Genomic DNA, 24,026 nt, shown 5'->3' on the forward strand with positions numbered 1-24,026 from the left:
AAAGATTATCCAATACTATCTATTGGATAGTGTTTTATTTTAAATCACTATAAAACACAAGCAGCACTAGAAATATTTCCCACTGCAATGTTTTGGAGTTATGACTCAATCACACAGTTAATTGAGCTTCGCCTCTACAGTGTGTTGCTGTGAACAGAGTAAGTTTCTCAGTCAATCTGCTGGTACAACTTATTTCAGCAGAAACTTTAAAAAGCACTGCAGTGGACTTCAAAGATGGTCCTTATCGTCTTAAACAGACAGGCAAACGTCCTCTGTGTGTGGAGGAGAACCATTTCTGTCTTTAAAAAAACCCTCAGCATCACTGTTTCTGTGGAAGGGACAACAAAGTAAATGCATCCATCTAGAGAGACTTAACCCCCACCACTGCAATCCCTTACAGCTTTTTCTTGTGTGTTGCAAACCTGAATTTATGTGTGCAATTTCTTTTGAACTTCTTTTGGACAAAGAAACAAAATACATCATATAAAGTGGAAATCTGAATATTTATGCAGATGACAGAGGTTTGAGTTGTTTCCAAAGCTTTTCTAAAAGTCAAATTGTTGTTGTGCAGTACTTTGGGATTAATTTACACCACAACAACCAAAAAAAGAAGCTAAATGAATATTTTTACATCAGATATCATTAAACATACACCTCAAAGAATAAAACAGCGAATATCTGGATTCTATAAATTGAAATCTGGATTTGAAAGTGTAGTTTTCTCTGTTTGATGGTTTGCATTTGCATTAACAGTAGCTTACCATCTCTTTGATGTTTCCATGAGATGTTTCTCCCAATATTTTTGTCTCCTTTTGAGCAATGATGATAGGATATCAAGCTTATATACAGTAAGTCACATTTCACATTCTCTTTAACCAAATGTTTTGAGTTAATCTTCTGGAATATTAGATTTGTGCTGCATTATTACACATATCAGTATCTATTTTTTTGTCACCTTGCATAGTTGAAAGGTCTCTTATCCCAACTACAGAAGGGTTTGTCTCTCTTTGGAACGCCTTCAACAAGGTTTCCCCTGTGAGCTGAGCACCTGTTTCCCCTCAGTTCTTAGAAAACTTTGGCTAGAAAACCATTACAATTATACAATAATCTTTCTGTGAAGTCCACTGAGACATCACATCTGATGTGAACAATATGACCTTTATTGATTCATAACAGGCACACTAAACCCCCCTCGGTGATGTCTACTGTTTACTATAGTCCGCACTCACATAGTCAGATGATTTATCACTAAATCGACAGGCAGAAGTCAATAATGACTTTGAACCATGATAACAAGCTTCAGCTACCATTTGCTGACAAAGCTTTTCTGTGGTTTTAATAAATTACTCTGATGATTTCTTGGCTGCTGGTCAGACAGAGTAACCAATGTGAAGACACTGCTTTCATTGCAAACATTTTCATCATTTCATTTGTTTCTAAATGATGAACAAACTGTGATTAATCAGTAGTAGAAAATGTGGCAACAGAGGTGGTCTGTTAAAATTAGTATAACAAAAGCTATTATCATAGATAATTTAATTATTAATACAATCCAAAAATCAACAATTAAATGTTAGATGGTCTCTTCCATAAAGGGAAATTTGCTGTCAAAAATTTAGCTTGAGTGCAGGGGAGCTCAAACTTCTGATGGTTGAGTGCATGAAGTATGTTACAGAGAGTTGGGGAAAACGCAGACCTAAAATACTCAGAATTTGTAGGACATTTGTTCAGAAAATAACACGAATTGTGGATTAAATAAATGTACAGTAATGTAACCTCCACACGATTAAGGGCTGCAGAAAATATTACCCAGAAGCCTGGGGACTTCAATTTAAGAACCCTGCTTGTAGAGTATGGCAGGCTACTTGTTTTTTTGCTTGCCCTAAATAAAAAGGTGAGATTGGATTATAAGTAGTTCCCCAACACTAGCTTATGGGAAATCCGGAAATAACCAGTAACCCTGTGAATAAGCGGCAGCTCAGGGGAAAGTACGGAATCTTCGCTGAAAAGTGAAACAGAAACAAATAAAAAAATATTATAAGCATGAAATTAAAATACTTAACTGCTTAAAAGATTCTATGTCGTTACTCTGTTTGTATCACGACGAATGTTGACCACCAATAGCTATGCTCCATCTCCAACTGTGAAAATCTGCTCCAACACACACACACACGTGCGCGCGCACATATACACGAACAAGCGGCAGGTGTCAGCAGAACACACCCGAAGCTCACAGCACAGGTATGCGGACGCGTCCCTTCTGTATATCAAACCTTTTAAACTGCACCGCGCTCGGATTGTGCGTCTGTGGCTGTGAGGGTTCAGTATTGCGGTTGAAGTCCTCTTGGTGACGCTCTGCTGACATCACTTTGATATTCCCCCACTCAGCTCTCCGCATCAGACACACGGAGCTCCAGCACTCTCACACACACTCCGTCCACACTTTGTTTCCATTTCGCTCCGCTCGCCTTGTACAAGACGCACCGGCACAAAAACACAGCCGCGGGCTGCCTGCGCACTGCGGCCGGTCCACGCGGGGAGGGCTCTGACTCTTCCTGTCATTAACAGAATTAAAGCAAAGGACAGAGAAACTAATCACGGTCCAGACTGAGGAGAGGCACGCTCAGAGCGGCAGGAGGACAGAGAAGCTGTAACTTGGCTGCTTTCAGCGCAGGCGGTCTGAACTGAGCTCGAAGTTTCTTGGCTGATCGGAGAAGGAATAATTTGGAGCCCGGCTGAAACGCACGGTGCTGTTGTGGATATTACGTCCACCTTATCTCCTGTGTATAAGAATGGCGAGAGATTACGCAGCGCGCTGCCCGGTGTATCCGGTGAGAAACGCTTGGCTGGTGGCAGTAGCGGTCCTCCTTGCAGCCCAAGGTAAGAGTGAACGAGCCCAGCTGTGTTTCTTACAATGGAAGTCCCGTCAGTTCTTCGCCTCCTGTAGCCTCTTGTTCTCTGAATGTAGCAACCCCCGGCACTTTTCCAGGAGGGCAGCCCGCGTTCCGGGAGTGCTGGATGTTTGACTGTGTCACGTCTCCGCGTCCTCTCTGGCTGCTGCTCAGAGCGCCGAGACCTGTTGTAAAAGTTTATTGTCCGAGCTCTACATCAGATCCGTGTGTGCATGTGTGTGTGTTGAGTTTCGGTAAGCCACGACAAGCGAGGTGTGGCTCTCCTGGTTTGCGGTGTTTGTCCTAATTCCTCGCCGCTTTCGTCGGCAGGTGACTGTTCAGGAAACCTAATCCTCCCTGAGCCGCTACAAACCCTTACAGCACGGCTGACCTGAAATCTGTGTTTACCTGTCGGGAAGCGTGGCCGTGAAATGGGGCGCAATCACAACTGCCGGTCCGTTTACTAACCATTAGAGTAATGACAAAAATTGGTCCTCGTCGTGCGGAGCAACAGGGTGTTGATGGGGAAACGCGTTCTCTGCAGGGGATGAGAATGGCTCGGCCCCTGCTCTTGAGGTGGCCCTTCAGGAATAAACACCTTGTCAAGAGGGCTGCATGAATATCGACTACACGAACTGTATGAAAAATACACGAACTCCAGAATCATGGCAGAAGCCTTGCAAACATGCAGTGCATACAAATTTAAGAAGATAAAATGACTTAAATATTAATATTATGATATAAGGCACCCTGTAGTCAATTAAGAGACCAATACCAGCACGTTTAGAGTAAAATATCTGAAAAAAATTAAATGTTCAGTGCTTTTTTTTTTTTTTTTTTAAATTAGACAGCTTAAACCCAAATAAAACACATGTAAAACACTCAGAGTTGAATAAAGTGAGATAGGGGTCATAAAAACTTTAACTCCACTTTCTATATATCTGCCTCTGTGCAGTGATAGATGTAACTGTGGCCAATATTGACTGATGGTATCAGCAAGTATCAGCTGAATGGTGCTGTAAACTTACTGTTAAGTGATGTAAGCACAATGCAAGACACTGTGGGAGTGTTTTATAAAACCTATAAGAAATAAGTTAGAGCAATATCCTGTGTTTGGATAGAGAAGGATTTACAATGATTGTACGTGAAATCCTGGATGCAGCACAGTGAGCCACAAAGAGCAGCTTGATTGATGGATTTCATCTTTAAACTAAAAAGCTTCCTGATCAGCACCTTTGACACTCAGCGAATAAACATGTGCCAAAAATAACGTCACTGTGAAGTTGTCGAGTGGCACAGAGACATAATGGGATTATTAAGGAAACAGTGACAACGTTTTCCATAAAATAAAAGCAGGTATAAATAAACCTGCTCATGAATAACAGAAACACTTTGCTGTCACTATAAAATGCACCTTTGATGGATAGAAATAACAGTAATCGCGTACGGGAAAGGTCACTAAAAGACAAGGTTATCGCTGCATTTATGAGGTTTTTCATGATTCTGTTTCCCTGTGCTGGAAAGTCTTTACTCTGATTTTGTTGTATTTGTGATTTCAAGTCGAGATGATAAAACAACAGAGATTATGTGTTGTAGTTTATTGCTGTTTATATGGCATATTGACGTACCTGACTTGTTATCAGTTTTATTGCCCTTGAATGGCTTTTCTAACTAGTCAAAGTCAGTCTGCACACTGGAACTCTCAGTTATGTCCTTTTAACGTGTTACAGATTAAACATTAGTAAAACAAACAATGCTATGTCACATGAATGTGCATGGTTTCTCAAAAGTACCTTACATTCAACTAAATATTTAATTTAATGTGCACACTCAGCAACTCGTGTACATTCTTGGGACTTTCCAAAGTCTTTATCAACTTCAGCGGCTGTTTACGGGAATTTTCACAGTTGCAAACCAGTTTTTCAGATTATTCAGACAAGAAGAACCACAAGAATTTACAAATATGCTGTAATCCCCAACAGAAACTACTTTGAAAGTTTTTTTTCCCCCCACTGGAACCAGCTCCAATATTTATAACAGCAGGTAGTCGGGCTATAGTGATCGGCGTTAGCCTGCTCTGTCAGCATGAATCTGTCAGCCTGTTGTTTGCACCTGGGTATAACTAATATCATCTGTCAGAGCTCTCCAAAATTGTCACTGAGGAAAAAGAAGATGGGTCATTATGGAGCTGGAAGATATGTCATCTTGTGCCTTGACGCACCTTGGAGACATGCCTGTGAGATCAAAGCAAACGGGAGGGCAAGTTATTTCGAGCCGGGGAGCCACAGAATCCTTCTTTGCATTTTGCTGTAGCATCTGTTGCATAACCGGTGATGGCGTGAACTGTTATTGGCGCCGAGTTTACAAGGCAGGAGGAAGATTTAATCTCTATTAGAACTAGCTGTGTAATGACATTCTTTCTCTTCCTGCGTATTTGGAGCAACGTAAGAATGAGAAAACCCCAGTGAAGGAGAGCGTTCTGCTTTAGACCCCATGCTGTAAGCTCTCTAACACAGGTTGGTGAGAGGATGACAGATATTCAGCTGAGACTCTGCTACATTGGGTCTGTATTGTTAAAAAGCTGTCAGATTGTCATGACAGTATCCCCACAGGTTATGAATTCATTTTAACATGCAACAACACAACTGTCTCGTCTGAGGAAGAACATCTACACTCACACTGCAGCTGCTTAGAAAGCGAGCTGCTGACAGAGGCTTGATTTTTCCAAGATTGCCCTGGCATATGAGGAAACAATTCAAAAGCGAGTTGTGTGCATAGATGATCATTGTATGTTTACATGGCAAATGCAATTGTGTAATTATGTGGAAAATTAACAAGCACTTTGCAAAAGGGGTCAACGGCAGCCGTGAAACCTTGACTGTAATATTGAAAGAGGAATGTTAACCTTCATAAAAAAGGCAAAATAGAGTTAAGAGGATATCATTGTGCAGCAATGATAATTAAGTCTCTTTAGGTAACCACCCCCTCCCCTTCGTGTCTCAATAGGCCCGATCCTGTGCTGAAATGTCAATGATGATGAGTCCCCTCGACGGCTCTGCAGAGACGGAGGGCTGATTAGCTTATCACTTGGAGAGCAGGCGGCCGATGATTATCGCCCTCAGAGCAGCACAGCCTGATTATCGAGAGCTCTTATTAATGACTCATCTTTAGCTTTGCATTGCGCTATGTTGTTGTTTGCATATTTGTGTAGCCAGTGCTACTCAAGCTCCAGTATCCATCTGTGATGGTTTTACTCCATGTGGGAATCACTGCAGAGGATCTCAGGGATGAAAAAGTCTTAAACATTCATGTTGACCTACCTTCTTGCCTTAAAGGGCAAAACCCAAAACATACATCTGCCTTTCTTTTTACCTCGTCACGCCTTCAATTAAAAAAACAAAAACAAAAACATATATTGGACATAGCTCTGGCCGAATTTTAAAATTAACATCCAGATATGCACTAGAGACCCTATATAGAGCATCTCATCTGGCCTGGGAATGGCTCTGGATCCCCCAGGAGGAGCTAAAAATTGAAGGTTTAGACAGCGACATCTGGACAACCTCGCTTTGCATGCGACCGCTGCAGGCCGACTCTGGATAAACGGCAAAGGATAGAGGGATGCACAGCCAGTTTTACTGCTGTAATTAAAATTCAGAAACAATATAAAATTTAAAAAAAAGCAAGAGTTCAAGACGTTCATCTGTGAGCTGCACATTACAGCCGATTGTGCGCTCTTGGCCTTTGGGATAGGCGCACAGTTATTTTAATTTTTCTCCATGCAGGATATTTTCATTTATTAATAACTGGAATAAGCCTAGAGGCTTTAAAAAAAATCCAATTTTTTTTCAAAAGCAAAGGGCAGTTTGAATAAAATATTCCGGCAATTTTCTCAGTTTAAAAAACATATTTTGCTTCTTTGCATAAATCCTGGTTGAATACTATGTAGCAACCTGACCCTGGAGCCTCTGTTAGCTTTAAAAAGTGGTCTGTAGCGCAAAGGTCCCAGACCCACTGTGGTCGATGATGTCAGACAGACAAAATGTCAAGAAGTGTATCTGGGGAGAACTGATGCTCTGTGTGTTTGTGGAGAGGTTTGAGGCAGCGGTTGTCATTGTTGTCATTGTTGCCATGAGAGTTGATCATAGGTATCATTGCTGGGTTAAAATGTCAACGACCATGCAAAGCAGCTGGATGCTCTGCTAGCTCCTACTCGGAAGGGCTTAATGATGTGTTTTTAGCATGTGATATTTTCCCCCTAAATGTTAAAAACCTTTATATTCATAACACTAATGACCTTGCTGAACAGAATACTTAAGGACACACCAGTCGGGAAAGTCTAGGCTGATACCGATGTTTAAAAATGACAGTTTAGCAGATGTGCAATGTGAATGGTTTTTAAATGTCGTTGTTATTTATTTCCCCATTTGTCACGGGAAAAAGAGAAATCAAAAAGCAACTGCACTGTTTTCAGTCTTCCAACTCTTCGTCACACAATCACACTGAGTGATTGATGTGACACAATGGTTTAGCATCAGGCGCTGCCATATTTAAATGTCTTATTTGCTGAAGAGCCAGTGGCTGCTAAAGAAGCCATTATTATCCAGGGCATGGCAACAGACTACAGTAATCAAAACTACTGAAACGTAAGAAAAATCAGTTGCAAAGTCATACAGTAAAGTTATTTTCACACATGCGTTGGGGTCCAAAACATTTCAAACATTATTCAACCATCTGACATCTTTAGCCTGTCAGCTTCTTTTTACTAAGCCTGTGTGATATTTGATTGAGAACTGAGTCGGTATTTTCCTGGAGATTTTACAGAAAGCTGGTGGACTTTGCATCCTGCCGCTTGTATGTTTTACCTAGCCAGCACTCTTGCCAGGACTAGACTATTTACAGCTGTTGAGAGTGTGTCCTGTTGTGTGCTAAATGTGAGAAAGGGAAACGCTGTCCTGAGTTTGTGTGCGAAAACAGCTTAAGTCAAGTTTAATCTGACACCCGCCACAATACAGGCTGCTCTCACATTGGGACCTGCAGTTAAAAGGCTCAAGACTCAAATGCCAAAGGCTCTTCCTGCTGAGGGTGAAAATCATCAGGAGCAGATCGCTGATGCTCATTGAGAGCTTGTGAAAGACTCGCATACTGCACACACTGTTTAGTAATATGGGCTGCTGTTTGTGTTTGCACGGGTTTGTTTTTGTCTGTGCCAGAATCGACACATGCGGCGATGGTTATCACCCAGCATAAAATGAAGTCTTATTGCTTATAAAAATAACTTTTCCTTTTAATTGCAGCTTTTCACTTCTTAAATGGTTCGAGTTGCATCACACTGTGATTTGTTTGTTTGCATTTCTGGTAAAGTTGGACTCTTAATTTTTGGCTCTAGGTTTTGTTATTGATCAAAGATTAAAATCTTAATGACTTCCCACGACTCTTTGTGGGCCAGTGAATGATGAACTATGGAGTTTGTATTGCAGGATCTTGCATAATACGTTTGTCTTATGTTTGTGCCATCAAAGAAGTAGTTTCAAAAATCTCTAGTGCAGCTCTTACGGCCGGAGGTAGACTTTGGTTTGGTAGGTCACTCTCAGAAATTTTAAACTTGTTGCCATGGATACAGCTTTTGTGTCCGAGACAATATCACAAGCCTGTGTTGTGCGTGTGTGTGTATGTCTTTGCATGTCCTAAAAAAGAAGGTGTGCAGTTCTAATTAGTGGGAATAGTTTGGAGTTTGGGTTGATGTAAGAAGCTCAATCCGCCCAACTTACTACAGGAAGCAGGCTTTGCTTCATCACTGTGGGTGCCAAAGAGCCAGCAAGCATGTGTCTGCACTTGGTCAGCAATTTTCCTTTTTCTTTTTCATCTTCTTTTTTTTCTACCTCTGAGGAAACGGGTTACTAAGCAAATTCCAGATCACATTTCTAGACATAAACCGTATCATGGCTAACACCTTGGCATTCCTTTGTGATTCTACAGCAAACAGGTGTCAGTGGGAAGAGGGATTACAGAGCGTAGCAACAGGAAGGGGGCCATGAATCACAATGGAGCTGATCCAAGGATGGTCGGAGCACGGTTTATTCTTACAGGGTCCAGTCAGGTTTCACGGCATCACGAATGCCTTTGCAGATGACTTAAAAATGCACACACAAAGTCTCTTGCATACATACGCACACGATCAGTGTGGCCTCCTTTGCTAGTTTGACTTTTACCCGCATGCAGAGTAAAGAAATGGCCTTTCATACCCTGCTCAGTCTTCATTTTCCCATTCTTTTATTCAGGCATTCTTCCTCCCTGTCTTATTCTCTCTCCCTCTTTTTCACACTCATTCTTTTGCTCACGACCCTATTTTCAGTCGGCCTGGCTGGCTGCTGCTCCGTGGCGGCTCCCGAGCGGGGGCCCTTTTGTTGGAACAGCTTTGGTGGAATTAAAAAGGGTGCCAGGACAACCCCCCACCCCAACCCTGCTCTTCCTCTCTCAATCCACTCTTCTGCTTTCAGTTCTTCTAGGCCTCATTGTGTAGAAAGGGAGGGAGGGAGCTAGAGGGGAAATTCAAAAGTGTGAAAGTGTTTAGACAAGCGTCCCTGTTCTGTCTCCTAGTCTGTCCTCAGCATTCCTGTTACACAGACCACACCGACCTGCGTCCTTCCTTTCCTCCTGTTTAGTCACTGTTTCCTCTCCAGATATAGCCTGCTGGTGACAAAATGGAAATTGCTTTTTACCATTTATGTGCGAGTGCAGCGGCGGGTCAGGCTGCGACGTGACTTTGTGACATTTGCAGTTGTACCCATGTGGGCGATTAATAATTACAGTAACATTGTTTGCTTCACTTACATCATTATGGAGGTCCTGCAATGACTTTTTCCAACTGAGAAAATTTAAGGCAGCGGTCTTGCTTTCCAAAATTGGACCATGTTGGCTGTCACTAAATCACTATTGGCACATTGCTAATCGTTGGTGAAAAGACAGCCATTCTGGACAATGTGCAAGATAATTAAAGCGTCCATGTCTTTAATGAACAAAACATCAGAATACATTTTAAAACAGGAATAACTGAATCATCTGACATTTATGATCCTCATAAAATAAAAAATTACCTTCTTAAACCAGATTGCATTAACTGGAAAAAGGGTCTATTTCTCTTCCATTACCTTTTACCACTCTGTCAACAGGTCACATGATACCATTTATTTAAGCAATGAAATGCATGGTTTTAGATATACTTCTTTTTATTTGACCACTAAATAAATCCTTTTTACCATATTATTAGAGATACATAAGGTTTTATGATACATGGTCAAGGACACGCTGTAGCCTCCAAGGATTCTGAGGCTACTGGACTGAAATGGGATCTGAGAAGGCCGGAGACTGTCTCAGTGCTTTGGGCTCTTGGTGGTGCTTCCTACACAGTTTTTGTGGTTTGGTGGGATGGTGGGAGTTATATAGTGACGTGGACTGCTATTGGAGTGCTTTTGCTATAGTTTCTTTTGCCTGCATCCAAGTAGCATCCACATTAATGCCAGGACCATTTGTTTCCCTGCTGAACACTGGATTATAATAAGACGATCAATGTTATCCCCATCACCTCTCCGTGGTTCTAATACTGTGGTATATTGGTGTAAAAATACAGTATATTTTCTTATTAAGTGAAAGAGAGGAATCTTATATCATAGCAGAAAGACTTCTTTCTCAGCGCAAGTGAGAAAATTAAATGGCTTCAGCCTTAATGCAGTCTTTGGCCTTGATCACAGATTGTTTTTTATCTCAAATAACAGAGTGAAATTTATTTGCTAAAAAAGACACTGAACATAACATCACCTACTATCAATCTTTTCGTGTCTGTCAGTTTCAGAATTGGTCATGTCCATTCTTCTAGTTGATTGAATCGAAATTGAAACCTACTTCACTGTTGTGGACTTTTATTCCTGCAAGCCAGTATGATTAAAAAAAAAAAAAAGAAGTCATTTCCTGTTATAGTTCAAGTGCAAGCTCTAGAAAGGGCAGGGCATTTCGGTGTTATTCCTGGATCCTTTTTTATTTTTTCTCTTATTTGTAATGGCAAATATTCATTTTCAGGTCTTCATTCAGTGTGGCATAATGTTAGCCTTCTGTTTGACCTCCCAAACTGTTGAACTCACTGTTGAACTTCAAGAGTTTTACAACTCATGTAATTTCCTGACATTTGGTGAAAAAAAAGCATGGAAAGAAAAATCTGTGTCTTAGGGGAATGAAGAACGCTAACATCTCACTGAAGTAATCGATTTGATTTGGAAGATTATAAAAAGTGGTTGTATCTTGGCTTTTCAGCCTGGAGACTGTTCTAGCAACAAGTTCTAGAGGTCAGTGGCTAACCAGCCAGTAGAGAGTGAGCAAATGAGCAAAAGAGAGAGAGATAAAGAGATAGAAAGGGTGGGTCGGTGATGGTGGTGGGAGATCTGTTTGTACTGATGAAATGTTAAAATAAAACTGGGCTGAAGACAAGGATTTGTGCACGTCTAACACTCTGGCTCGTCTCTCACCTCTGTTAACATCTTCAATATCATTGCCTCAACCAAATGCATCCCCGATGCAAGCACATGCATGTGCACGTCTGTCGACGGGAGCCATCCTGATCAGCTGCGTCTGCTCTGACAGTGTTGTTTCTTATTTGCATAATACAAGCTAACATCTCTTCCCCTTTCCATGTTCACAAGTGACTACTGTTTAAACAGCCCATTTGTATGCAAGTCACATGCACATTAAAAGAGAATACCAGTGTCATTTAGAGTTACAGCCCATTTACTACCTTCTCTTTCTAGTGTATGTTCCCCCCCGATCATTTTGCAATGCATGCCATATGTAATTAGATCATTTTTAGGTCATTTTTCAATATATAGCCTGTGGTTATTTCAAACCTGGCTGCAAATGAATTGGCTGTCCTGGCAGACAAAGCAGTTGCATGCAAAAGAAGCCATGGATATGACAATTAAGTTTGTCAGGCTGCATATATTTCAGGGATTATTTCCTGGCAGAGACTGTCATGCCTTATGTGGCTGTCAGGTGACTGACAGGAAACAGTCTACATTTATATTAACAACAGGACTTGGTTTCCTGTCAGGCTTCAGTGAGAGACATTGAAATATTCTCTTCTCTAGGAGAGGTCACTGAATGTGCAGACCAATAAGCAAACAAAGCAAACGGATGCTTGAATGTGCAAACAGTAACCTAGAAAAACAATAGAAACATCCGCCTGCAGATAAGCGTACCCTTTAAGAAAGTTAAATAGTAGTCTTCCTATAGTGCATTTCTGCGTTACTTCTGTTACCTTTGTGCATGCCTTTATCCTCATAGCACACTTTAAAACATTTTAAGGCTTTTTCTTTAATGTTAAGATGTCATCCAGAGATTGAAATAACTGCATAGCTTGATGCCTCTAAGTGCATTTCTATATATAGTCTTTTTATAGGTCTTAGGAAGAGTTACAGAATGTAGAAAGGGTTCTATAGAGCCTTTTGTGGCTTAAGTAGAAACTGTGTAAAATGTGTGTGTTTGGTGGCTGAAGACTGAAGTTTAAAATCTGTATGGATGGAATTAAGGGAGCCTGCTAAAGCTCTGTAACTCTCGCCTCATCTGCTCTTGTGGCGAGGGGCTCAAGGCTACATTAGCTACTGCTAAGACTAAGCTGAATGTTTGACCAAGCTGTTGGAAATCAAGTTTGGGTAAATTTGGCTCTGTGTTTTGACAGGGCAGCACGCATGTAATTAATAAGATCTGTTGTGTTGATTTAAATCTAAAAAATGGTATGATTATAAGAGTGCTATAGGAATGCAGTGTTTAAGTAGTGAAATCTAGCAAAAGTACACATGATGGGTCCGTTATACTCAGGTGGCATAGTCAACACCTTCCCATGTCTATTAGCACAACACTAAATATTGTGTATATAGTAAAAATGTTGTAATCTGAGGACTGTATAAAGCCACAATGTGATAGTTGTATATGTATACTGAATTCCGTCCACGTGACCCCCAAAATAACTGTTTTATCTCACATCCAAACAGTATATCCCTATGTGGAACCAGGTTTCCTCATCCCTTGTCTTTTCCTTGGGGTTGCTTCCAAATCTCATTACGTGCTCCTGCATCTATGCTTCTGCACCTCCCCAAGTCAGATGTTGGTGGAAAGTTTTAGTTTGACAGCTGCAGAACAGTGTTTTGCCTTTCTTAGTTTCTCAGTTTCTTCTCCATCCCACTCCCTGCCTAGAGTAAACTAATTCTTGACTTTCCTATCTCAGATCTGAATCTGAGGGTCAACTCTTTAAATACACAATTCACTGAGCTGAATTTCTCTCGTGAATCCAAAACTGAGTTTTTCTTTTTTTGCACAGAAAAACGTTGATGTTCTTTTGACATTAAACTAATCAGTATTCCAGACAGAAGCAGACATCCGGTCTTTTGGTGGCCGCCAATAAAGGTTTTCTTTTGCATGATAGAATTACCGGGTTTATTCAAAGGCAGGGTTTTTCTTCTTTAATGGTATATCATTGTCAAATGACTCGATATTGCCTGGTGTTTTTCTACAGGCCCTGTGGGCTTTCTTCTCATAGCTCATTTCATTATTTCTCCTCCCTGCTGCTTTTGATGCTTACCTGTCAGTTAGTCCGTTTAAAGTATGTTTGGCTATTTCTTTCTTTCTTTTCTTTTTTTTTTTTTTATCTAAGAGAGGATTCTGTCCAAGTCCTGCTTAATTAGACCAAATGAAAGTGCAAAACAGATTAGTGAGGCTAGTGCTTGTAAATAGCTTCTGCTGAACATCTGTCACCCTTGTAACCGCTGTGTCCTTGTCGGCATCATGGGGCTCAGGATATACGTGGTGGTCAGATGCCTCTGCACAAATGTCTGTGTGTGTGTGAGAGAGAGAGAGTGTGAGTGTACTTGTAAGAGTTTCTCTTAGGATCTGTATAAGTTTTGTAACCTGAGAGTGAAGCCTGTTTTTGGCTATTTTTGCCTACTTGAAATTTAGAAGGTTAAGATTCTGTTCGAGGGTTCAGTTTAGATTTACTGAAGTTTTACATTTGCAGATTTTTGGCCGAGCATTTAGTTGCAATTCTTTGGATAAAGTGGTAACAAAGAGAACATTGCTATGATAGCGTGTAAGTGCATGTCTGCTATTTCTCTGTGTGTGTGTGTGCGCGCTTGTGACAAAGGCCCTCTGTTAGCTGCACTGATACAGCCACTGTGGACTATGTGATGGGTGAGGATGTGAGTCAGTGTGACACACAGAGGCATGCACGCACATCTTTAACCATCTTTTCTTCCTCTACCCCTGAGATCGTTCTTTTCTCATCTCCGAATATATATTGGAAATGGATCATAGCACATGGACTTAAATAATACTGCACTTGTCAAAACCCGAAACTCATTAATGACATAAAGTGCTTCACTGTGGCTCAAAAGACTTGTACACTCTAGTCACACATGAACTGCTTCCATGGGAGAAAACATTTCTATTTCACAGGTTTTCACATTTTTTTAATAGCACAGAAGGGTCTGATTTAAATTAGGAGACTCTCATTCCCTGAATGTTTTCTCCTATTTTAAGAAGCCTGGTTCATTTTCAATGCATTTATTAGTGCAGATGCATGCTCATTATAGAAAAAGAACAATAACTAAAGAGCTTAAACTGAGCAGTGTAAATCTGAAGCTATGGTTGACAAATGGTTTTAAATAAGGTTGGGGACAATGAAGGATAGTATAGCTGGCTAGCAAAAATGAATAATGTGTTATTGTGAGCCAGGCAATTATGGCAATAATCTGCTAATCTGCCTGCCACATTGAAATTGGAATATCCTACCATCCATTTTCTAATACGCTTATGCTATTTGATGCTGTGGGGAATGGAGCCTATTTAAAGTAATGCACTGACTGAGAAGCGGTGCGCGCCCTTAAACCAGGTTGTGATATTTTACCTCGAGTTTGCCAAAAGTCTTAAAATTGAAAAATTGAATGAAAACAACACCTTTATTTAAAAATGCTGGCATACACATATTTACCTGCTGTACTTAAAAAATACAGTTCATGTTTAAAAGTAAACATTAAACACATGTTTATTAAAACATTTTATGTTCTTTTATTTTTGCATGTATTGTTGCTAGCTAGCAGTCTTAGCCACACTAGCAACACTAATAGATGTATATGGAATATGTATCCCCATCACTCCACAGCACTTCTGCTGGTCAAAACCTGCACAGGGTCCCTTTAAATAAGAAATAATTGCAACCACAATAGGCCCTGCAGTTCATGGCGGGGAGTTCTTAACCTCTGCAACTTATTTTATTTAGTAATCACACATCAGAGTGGATTAGCCAACTTTCACAAATGAAGATCTAAGTGTTATGTTTTTGTATAAAGTTAAGTTGAGATATGAACCACGTTGTTTCCCAAGAATGTGACATTTTCAAATAATTTAAAATGCTAAATAATACTACAAAGGCAAAATGTTAACGGTTAAAACTAACAAATGCTAACAGTTCTGCGGGTGTGCTTAATCTGAATTTTAGGTCAGCAACATATTTGACAAAAAGGTAGTTAGCGCTAAAAATACCTGAAAGAACATCTCCCAACATTTTAGCTTTATTAGTAAAATGTTGGGTATAAAAAGAGAATCTGAAAGAAACAAGAGTGTTTCAGAAGTAAAATTAAGTGGGGCTCAGCATTGTGTGGAAGCCTGTGGTTAAATACTTTACACTTTGTTTATCCCTACATTGTTAACCTTTGAAAAATCAGAATCAGAAATGGACTTTTTGTTGTGAGCTTACTGACAGGAGCTGTACACGAATTTGATGAGGTTTTGTAAAACTGTAGCTTTAATTTCTAATTACTGTCAACTAAAGCCAACAATAGGTGTCAAGGTGACAAAGGAGCGACTTCAGCATTTGTACTGTTACTGCTTAAAGCTGTAAAAACAGTTTGGAAAGTTGTATTGCTGTTTTATAAGTAAAGTTTTAGCCATCGCCACAGCATGTAATTTTTTGAGATGGTCTCTCCTTTCATAGCCGAGAAAGTGAATTTCACTGAGCCAGCGACTCTCCTCCTCCCTGCCATGGTGTTTGTGCTTACCTCAAAAAACTCCATTAACTAAGGAGCTAGGATTGGAAAATAGAAATGACTTGTGTGCCTGGGTTTCTGACCTCTCTACCCCCTCATCCCAGAGTCTATTTCCAGGTAGTGGGCTTTTCGAAATGTGAGGATGATTTCTTAATCCCCAGGGGTGCATCTGAGGATGGAAGCGAAATGCTTCAACTGTTCTCGTTTCCCACCATGCAAACGGCCTGATGGGTGGTAGACTGCCGACTGCCCAGTTAGCTGGACGGAGAGAAAAGTGTGCTAATGAGATGTGTGCTGCTCTTTCATGTGTGTCCTCTCCTCTTCGCAGCATGCCATTTCTCTCGACTCTGTGGGTGTCTAAGCTATAAGCTTCTAGGTTTCTGACTGTTAATGTACAAAGTGACCGTGTCTGAACTGAAAGTTAAATACGGTTGGAATTGAATCAGGCGTTTTTCAGTATGAAAGGGAGTGTAAAGGGCCGCGTGCTAATGAGAGGGTTTGGATCATCATTCGTTCCTTACAGTCATCAGTGGCATAAAACCGGCCAACAGGAACAGAGGACAGAACAAGGACCGGGATGACAGCACTCGCTAAAAGCTTAAACAAAATCAGTCGACAGCCAAAGTAATTTATTAATGAGTAAAACGAATTATGGCACATCTCTATAAAAGTCTTCTTTGGAGGATTACACCATTAAAAACAAATTACTAAATTGCAGGTCACTCGTATATTAGGTTTATGTGTTCAATCAGGGAGATCTGTAAGGACTCATCTGCCTGCTTCCTTGAATCTTGGGCTTTCCCACACTGTCAAACTCAGTGCTGACATCATTACACTCGTCCAATCATCTTCTTGTCTGACTTTTTTGAGCTAATCAGCCTCTACTCTGCGTGGTTTAAATCTCTTCCTTCAAGTCTCCCTTTCAGACTCAGAACCCAACCTGATCGCCACCTCACCCAAGTCACTTGGAGCTCCATCCAACACTCCATCTTCATCTTAACCACAACCAGCATCTAGCCTCTCTGTCCCTGCTGGGATTCCAGCCATGATGGCACATCGAAGTCTAATTTACATATAGATTAATTAATGTCTCATTTTCAGATGAAGTTACATAATAAGCTCAGTTATTTTTTTTTTGTTGAAATAAAAGTGAGTGATACTGGCTACCTCTTTATCTCCACACCATATAGTATGCTATTCAAGTGTACGAAAATCCCTCACAGATAAGAAGAATATCGATACAAATCCTTAAAAACACCCCCAAAAAGTCAAGATTTACTCCAGGTTGGGGATTTTGTGGAGCAGCAGACAGAGTGGAGAGCCTGCTTATTGAAGGGTTTTAAAGTGAGTATTGCATAGGATTTTATCCTAGTTCACTTTCACAAAGTGAGTCCATGATTTAATTTTGGTGAGGCTGTTGGTGAGAGTGGATTGAGTTTCATGGACGATGGATTTAGTGGTAATGTAGAGCTACGTGTCACTGGTATAGCAGTGGAAAAGACCATGTTGATGGATGATGCTGGTTCCAAGTAGAGAATGAGCAGAAGATGCCCAAGACCCAAACTCTGAGGATGTCTCGGCACATAATGGTGAGGAAGTTATTTATTCTCATCTTTGTGAGATGGAATTTCAACCAGAAGTTGGTGGTATCTGCAGTATTTTCTATTAATTTTATCACAACATGCAGCCAGAGACTGTGCAGAGGCTTAAGATTGCAGAATCAAAGGAATCATTGTTTTTTTTTTTGTTTTTTTTAATACCGTTTTTCCCCCCAGACTCTCTTGAGTACCTAAAGCACCTAATTCTGGCATTTGAGTTAATGTCTGCCTTCTGCATTTTTAATGCAGGAGGCAAAAAGTTCAAAATGAAATTTCACAGCATCTGTGTTTACTTGTTGGCTTTGACTTCTTCTTTTTTTTTCTTTTCTTTTTTTACTAGACAACACTTTTTTTCTTAGCTTTGCGAATCCTCTGCTTTTTGCAGCAAAAGAAGGATGTTTATTATCTCATAAGTTTTAAGCATCTACAACCTCTGTGATATGCCGATATTGGGTGATATTATCCAATATCTCTACCTGCATCTAATTTAAAACTTGTGGCATGAAGCAGACTTAATAAAAAGTTTGGTCCTTTAAATTTTCCTGTTGTATCATTTGCAGATTTGAGAGTTGGTTGTCAGTCCTGGCATGTTCCCATCAGGCGATGGGGAGGCCTGGCGTACATGAGACTGCGTACGAGATTCTACTCCATAATTGTCACAGTGGGATCAGCCTTCCAAGGACAGTGGAGATAATGATAAACATTATGTGTCTGTTTTACTTAAATACATAGTACCACACAAAAGCATATCTTGTGTTCAATCACTGTGTAAGAGAAAGAAATTCTCTTACACAGTGATTGGTGTTATAAAACTAAACAGACTTTTATGGGCAGCCATGCAAACCTTTCGCATACTAAATCAAATTTGCTTGTAAATGAAAGTACATTGGTTAACTTTCCAGCTGATTTTCTTTGCTGTGGTTGCACAGAAGGTGCCATCAAGCTTGTAATTGCTCCATAAGATCTCATATGGTTTCAGATGATAGTACGTCAGATGTAATTGCTTGTTAGAACCAAATAGGCAACGGCCATGAGGGGTTAAATGCCAATTAGCACAGTATGAACGTGAGTCCGGATGCAGCCAGTCGGCGCAGAGGGATAGCCATTTGCTCGCTATTACTTAGGGCTCTGGGTTCACTCTGTGTTTGACTTGACAGGTCTGTCTGACCCGTCATCCTGTTGATTCTATTCTTGGTTCCTTTTTAAAAAAATAATAAATTTCTGGGATCTTGAGGTTAGTACGCTGTGACAACTCTCACACTGTCTGTTGAGTGTCAGTTTATTGGCTCCTTTCTTTCTGAAATGACAGGGAGTGAGCGAGGACAGGAGGACTGGAACACGTGAAAGAGGAGCGTGAGGGTCCTAACCTTCCCCCACACTGTCCTCTCAACCTCGCCTTATTCTTGCTCTCTTTCACTGTCGCTCTCATGTTTTATTCTGAGAGTGTGGCTGCTGGTGCGTTTAGACTGGCTGATAGAAGGCGGTCATACATGTGAATACTCTTTCGCGTGCAGCCTTGCACGCATAAGTGCTTGTGCACAGACACGACAATGGTCCCCGCGCTGTCCGTTCAGCACACCGATTCAATGCCACATACATGAAGTAATTACAGGCACAGATACACACATACTCGCTCTCAGTCTGGTGGAACCACTCAATGGCGTCCCCCTGACAGCTATCCAGTCGCAGTCTCTTCTTGCAAAAAACAGATAAAAGCTGTTTTTTAAAGTCTTTTCCCATGTCATCTCTCTCAACTCCTGTCTCTTTTCTCTCTGCTGGCAGTGAGGTGTGGGCGTTGGCAGGATGTGCGTGTGTGTGTGCCTCGGTGTCTGCGTGGATTTGTGTATTTTGTCATATGTGTTTGCACGCATGCTGGGAATCATCTTTTTATGTCTGTGCAGATGTGTGGATGATGGATTGAGAGAGAAAGCGCCAAGTACTGACTAAAGCATCCCATGTACTTGCGTTAGTCACGAGTAGAAGCAGTAAGACAGCTGAATACTATTTGTCCACTGATACACACACGTGCATTAAAACTGGAGCCTATTCCAGCTCTCAAAGGGTGAGAGGTGATGCATGCTCTGGATAGGTCGCTAATCTATCACAGACAACCAATCGTGCTCACGTTCACACCTACAGTAATTTTAGAATCAGCAATTAACCCAACATGCACATCTTTGGAGACTGTTAAAGTACCAGGAGAGAACCCATGCAGGCATGGGGGCAACAGCTGGCCAGTGGTTTCGAACATAAGAGGTGACAGTGCAAAAACCCAGCAGTTATTAATACTGGTACTGTGCCTGAAGAAACTGGATACCCAGATGGACTAGTTCAAAATGTTTCATCTGAGTCATTCTGTGATTTCTATGATATGGACTAGTCAACTGTGAACTTCTCAGTTGGATGCTGACCATACCATAATATCCAGTGAAAGAAAATGATCTCTAAAAACAACTACTGGAGCTGCACAGCCGTAGCTTTTTGTTTTGGGGAAAAGTCAGGGTGAATGTCATGGATTCCTTTTCGTCTGTTGTGCTGGCTTGTTAGTTTAATGGCACGACTACTGCCAGTGAAAGAATTACTGTCACACAGATGTCGACTCACCCACCCCTAGTATCATCTGCACGGCGTAACAAACACATACACAGAATAAGAAAGGGTGCCATTTTCTGATATACAACCACAGATGGATTAATTACGAGCTTTAATCATCCTGTTATCACCAGTGTAAGCCATACAAGTGTAGACACACTACTGTGCAGACCTTAATAAACACTTGCTTAAATGATACCATAAATTATTACACTTGTCTTCACAGATTGCATCTTAAAAAAGGCTCTACATAGATGGTTTCAATTTTTTTCCAGCATTAGAAATAGTTACAGACTGTCAGGACATGTTCGGCCAATCGCAAGACAAACACGGCTGTCATCACAAAATTTAAATAGATCTTGATAATTTAAAGCTTAATCATTTTCACAAGAAAGGCGAAGGTGCTGCGACATACGCCTTCGAGCGACAGCAAACGGGTCGTGGATATCAAGAAGATGTGACGCTCAGAATGGCATTCGCATTCAGAGTTAATTAGCCTGGTGCCATATTTGGAACGAGGCGGGACAAAGAGGAAGAATTAAACAAGAATGGCACAGACAGCAGCTGGTACCTAATCCAATGAATGATTGTGTGTTATTAAAAAGCTCGCACCAGCAGTGAGATTAAAGCTTGAGCTTCAAGTCAGTTTTGATTAATAAGAAGCATGATTAATCAAGTCTGTCTCCAAAATGCACACAGAGATGGAGGGAACTTGGATACAGGCATGTATACAAACCTGCACCCACACACGCACATATTTATGTACAATGACTTAGTTTGATCGTGACATTGGTTGGATATCCTTGACTACTGTAGCATGTGAAAGTGGGTCATCTGTGGCTCTGCCAGCAGGAGGTAATCTGTTCACCTCCTGAGATGTGAAATACTTCTTGGTTGGTGCGCAGTTTCATATTTGGGTTTATGTTTATGTCCTTTTGCTTTTGCAGGTCAGGTGTGGTTGTACAAGTGTTGATGTGGGTAAAGACTGTAAGGTTTTGTTTTTGTTTTCTTTGAGTAGGAAATAAAAATAGAAGAAATATTTAATTTGAAATTGTTTATGAAGAAGGCCTATACTTTTTATATTTTGTTACTGTAGCTGAGTATCAATATTCCCTGTCAATATTGCCTGTGATTCAAAAGCTTAGCCTTCAAATTGCTGTAAATCAGATGAGTGCCATCTAAAATTTCCTCAGAAGTCAATGTGCCATATCAACCACTGCATTAGCAATAAATTTAATAACACTCTATATCAACAGTTATACACTATATAGAACAACTTTACAGATGTTGGCATAGTGCAGTATTGTATTTGTGTGCATTTCCGTGGTCCTGATGCTGCGCTGAGCGGACATCTCCTGAAGCATTTGAAGTGTCGGAATGTGGAAATTTCAACGTCGCTTGAGAAGATTGTCAGCTAGCAATGTCCCTCTCACCAGTAGGCTAAGTGATTTTTAGCCAATTACCTTCTCAGATTAATTCACTGCATGTCGTGCCATCAGTTAACCCCTCGCGTGCCAGCTGTGGCACGAGTGCCCAGGGTTGCTGACTCCTGCTGTAAATGCTTATTTTTTTCTACTCTTTGATCTTTATGATGTCACAGACAAGGATTTTTCCTAATATGGTCATCTTAGGCACACAGATCTGGCTGTTAACCGGTTAATTATGAGGGGCAGCCAATCAGATGATAGTTGATTTAAAACAAAAACAAAGCTATAACAACTTGTATTTGGAGAGCGTATGATCTAAGAGGATGCACTGAGGCACAGAATAAGTTAGATCGGTAAACTTACTTGTGAACATACAAGCTTTTCATAGAATAGCTTTAACTAAATAATGCTTTAATCTCTAAGTATATCAGCCCTTTTTAACAACCACATCCTGTTTGATATCTAAGGCTCTGACTACACTGGTAACCAGATCTTTAGATGCTATTCCAGTGTGGCCATGCACAGTGACAATTGCAGAAGCATGCACATTTTGTGCTCTTGTAGTGTTTTTTTATTTGGACAAGTGCGTGCAGTCACAGCAAATTGGAGGGTAAGAGGATGTCTGCTTAGAGTCAGCACCTTGAATCCACCTTCTAATGATGACATCTAGATCAGTTGGATGGTGCTGTACAAGTTCCACATTAGCATCCTATAACGCTAATGTGGCTTTCTGATCCCACATTTATATCTGTTTAATGAATTTTTTAAAAACCAGAACAAGAAGTTTTTCATTTTGCCCCAGAGGTAACTCATCCGATGCCTCAGCGCATTTGTCTCTGCCCTTGATTTAACCGTGTGAGCTCATTTGCTTTTGTCAGCCTGTCTGTCCTTGATTTGACCACAGGTTAGCCTCTATGTGTCTTTGTGCACAGAGTCTGTTCTCAGACACTGCAGGCCAAGCTTGTGTGTATTTGTGCGGGTGTTTTTGTCTGCCAACAGCAGCGGTCTGATCTTAGATCAATGCGTTTTACCACAGTAGCTGCATTCACACATTCCATTTCCATAAATGGGCAACAGTGCACAACGCAAATTACTGTCAGGCCGCAGGCTAGTTTAGTGTAATTACTCCCTTCTCCTTTTCTCTCCTCATAAAGCTATCCCTCTTCTCCTCTGCAGCTCACCTTCTCCTCCCCTTGTCATTTTGTCATTTCATTTCCTCCTTTTTTCCTGTTGAGTCATCTTTGCTCTTTTTCTCCGTTTATATGCCATCCATCACCTTCATCTGCGTCATGTCACTCCCACTTTTCTCTCATGATATTTCCTCATCTTTAATCTCCTCCCTTCTGCTCTTCTCTTCTCTTCTCTTCTCTTCTCTTCTCTTCTACTTGGCATGCATTTCTTTCCCCCTCCTTCTCTTTGTTATTCTTCTCCTTTCCTCTCACCTTTCCTCCCCATCATTGCGTTTCTCTTTTTATTTGCCATTCATCACCCCTACTCTCCTCTTAGCAGTATTCTCTTCCTCAGTTTGCCAATCATTCTCTGTTCTCCTCCTGTCACTCCGTTTCTCCTCACATCCTGCCATCCATGTCCTCTCATCTCCTTTCCTTTCCTGACTCCACTTCTTCAATCTTCCATTTAATCAATTCATCATACCAGCTTTCCTTACTGCCCCCACACTTGAATTTTCCATCTTATTTTCCTCTTCCATTTTCCTTCTAAATGTTTTCAGTTACTTGGCTAAATCGTCTGTAACAAATAAGTCAATTTTGCAGTAAATATCAAAAGAAATTTTGTCTTTCCCTTCATCCCAGGCTGGCATCAACAAACATTTACTCTTGTGTTCAGAGACTTCCAAGGATCTCCATTTGTGTCAACTTTAACTGAGTCTTGTTGACAAAGCGCGTCCGTCAACTGACCAAAGTTTCTGGCCAGCTAAGAATTACTGATGCTTTCCTTTTAGCTTTGTTTTTGCACTTATCAGCTATTAAAGAGAATGTGTCAAGCTCTGCAGCTGCTAAATGCAACAACCAGCCATTTACTTTGTCCCCCTTTAAGTGCTCAATGTTTAATGAAGCGTATCACAGTCCTTCTTTGTTTTTTTTTTCCTTCTGCCAGAAGAATACCGAAACTTTGCTAACAAGACGTCTGATAGTTAAAATGAAACCAAGATCTGAATGATACTAAAGACTGCACAGTCGCGGTTCTGAGACACTTTAGACTACGTGAGCTCGACAGTCGTTCAGCTCCTTTCACATTCACAGTCTTTTGATCGATTGCCAGTGAAACAAAATTGACTGAAGCAGCCTTAAAGAGTGAATGAAATACCAACTTCTTCAATATGTCAAAACAACACTTTAAAGGAAAGGTTTGGATGGGAACTCATTGAGGCATAATTTTGAACAAAAAGCTTTGTCATCCATAAAATTAAACCTACAG

At 40.8% G+C, this 24,026-nt stretch overlaps 1 protein-coding gene across 3 annotated transcripts in view; it reads left to right on the top strand.

The window, feature by feature from the left end:
- Window positions 1–660: 660 nt before the first annotated feature.
- The window catches only part of pvrl2l (PVR cell adhesion molecule related 2 like), a 326,078-nt gene continuing 302,712 nt past the window's right edge, over window positions 661–24,026 (top strand). For all 3 annotated transcript variants that reach the window (XM_065470377.1, XM_065470378.1, XM_065470376.1), the window contains exon 1: window positions 661–2,880. In XM_065470377.1, coding sequence (XP_065326449.1) covers window positions 2,793–2,880 — 88 coding nt within the window. In that variant the 5' untranslated portion in view covers window positions 661–2,792. The remainder of the gene's footprint in view (window positions 2,881–24,026) is intronic.

Source organism: Pelmatolapia mariae, linkage group LG22, assembly GCF_036321145.2.
Source record: "Pelmatolapia mariae isolate MD_Pm_ZW linkage group LG22, Pm_UMD_F_2, whole genome shotgun sequence".
In the NCBI taxonomy this organism is placed as follows: domain Eukaryota; kingdom Metazoa; phylum Chordata; class Actinopteri; order Cichliformes; family Cichlidae; genus Pelmatolapia; species Pelmatolapia mariae.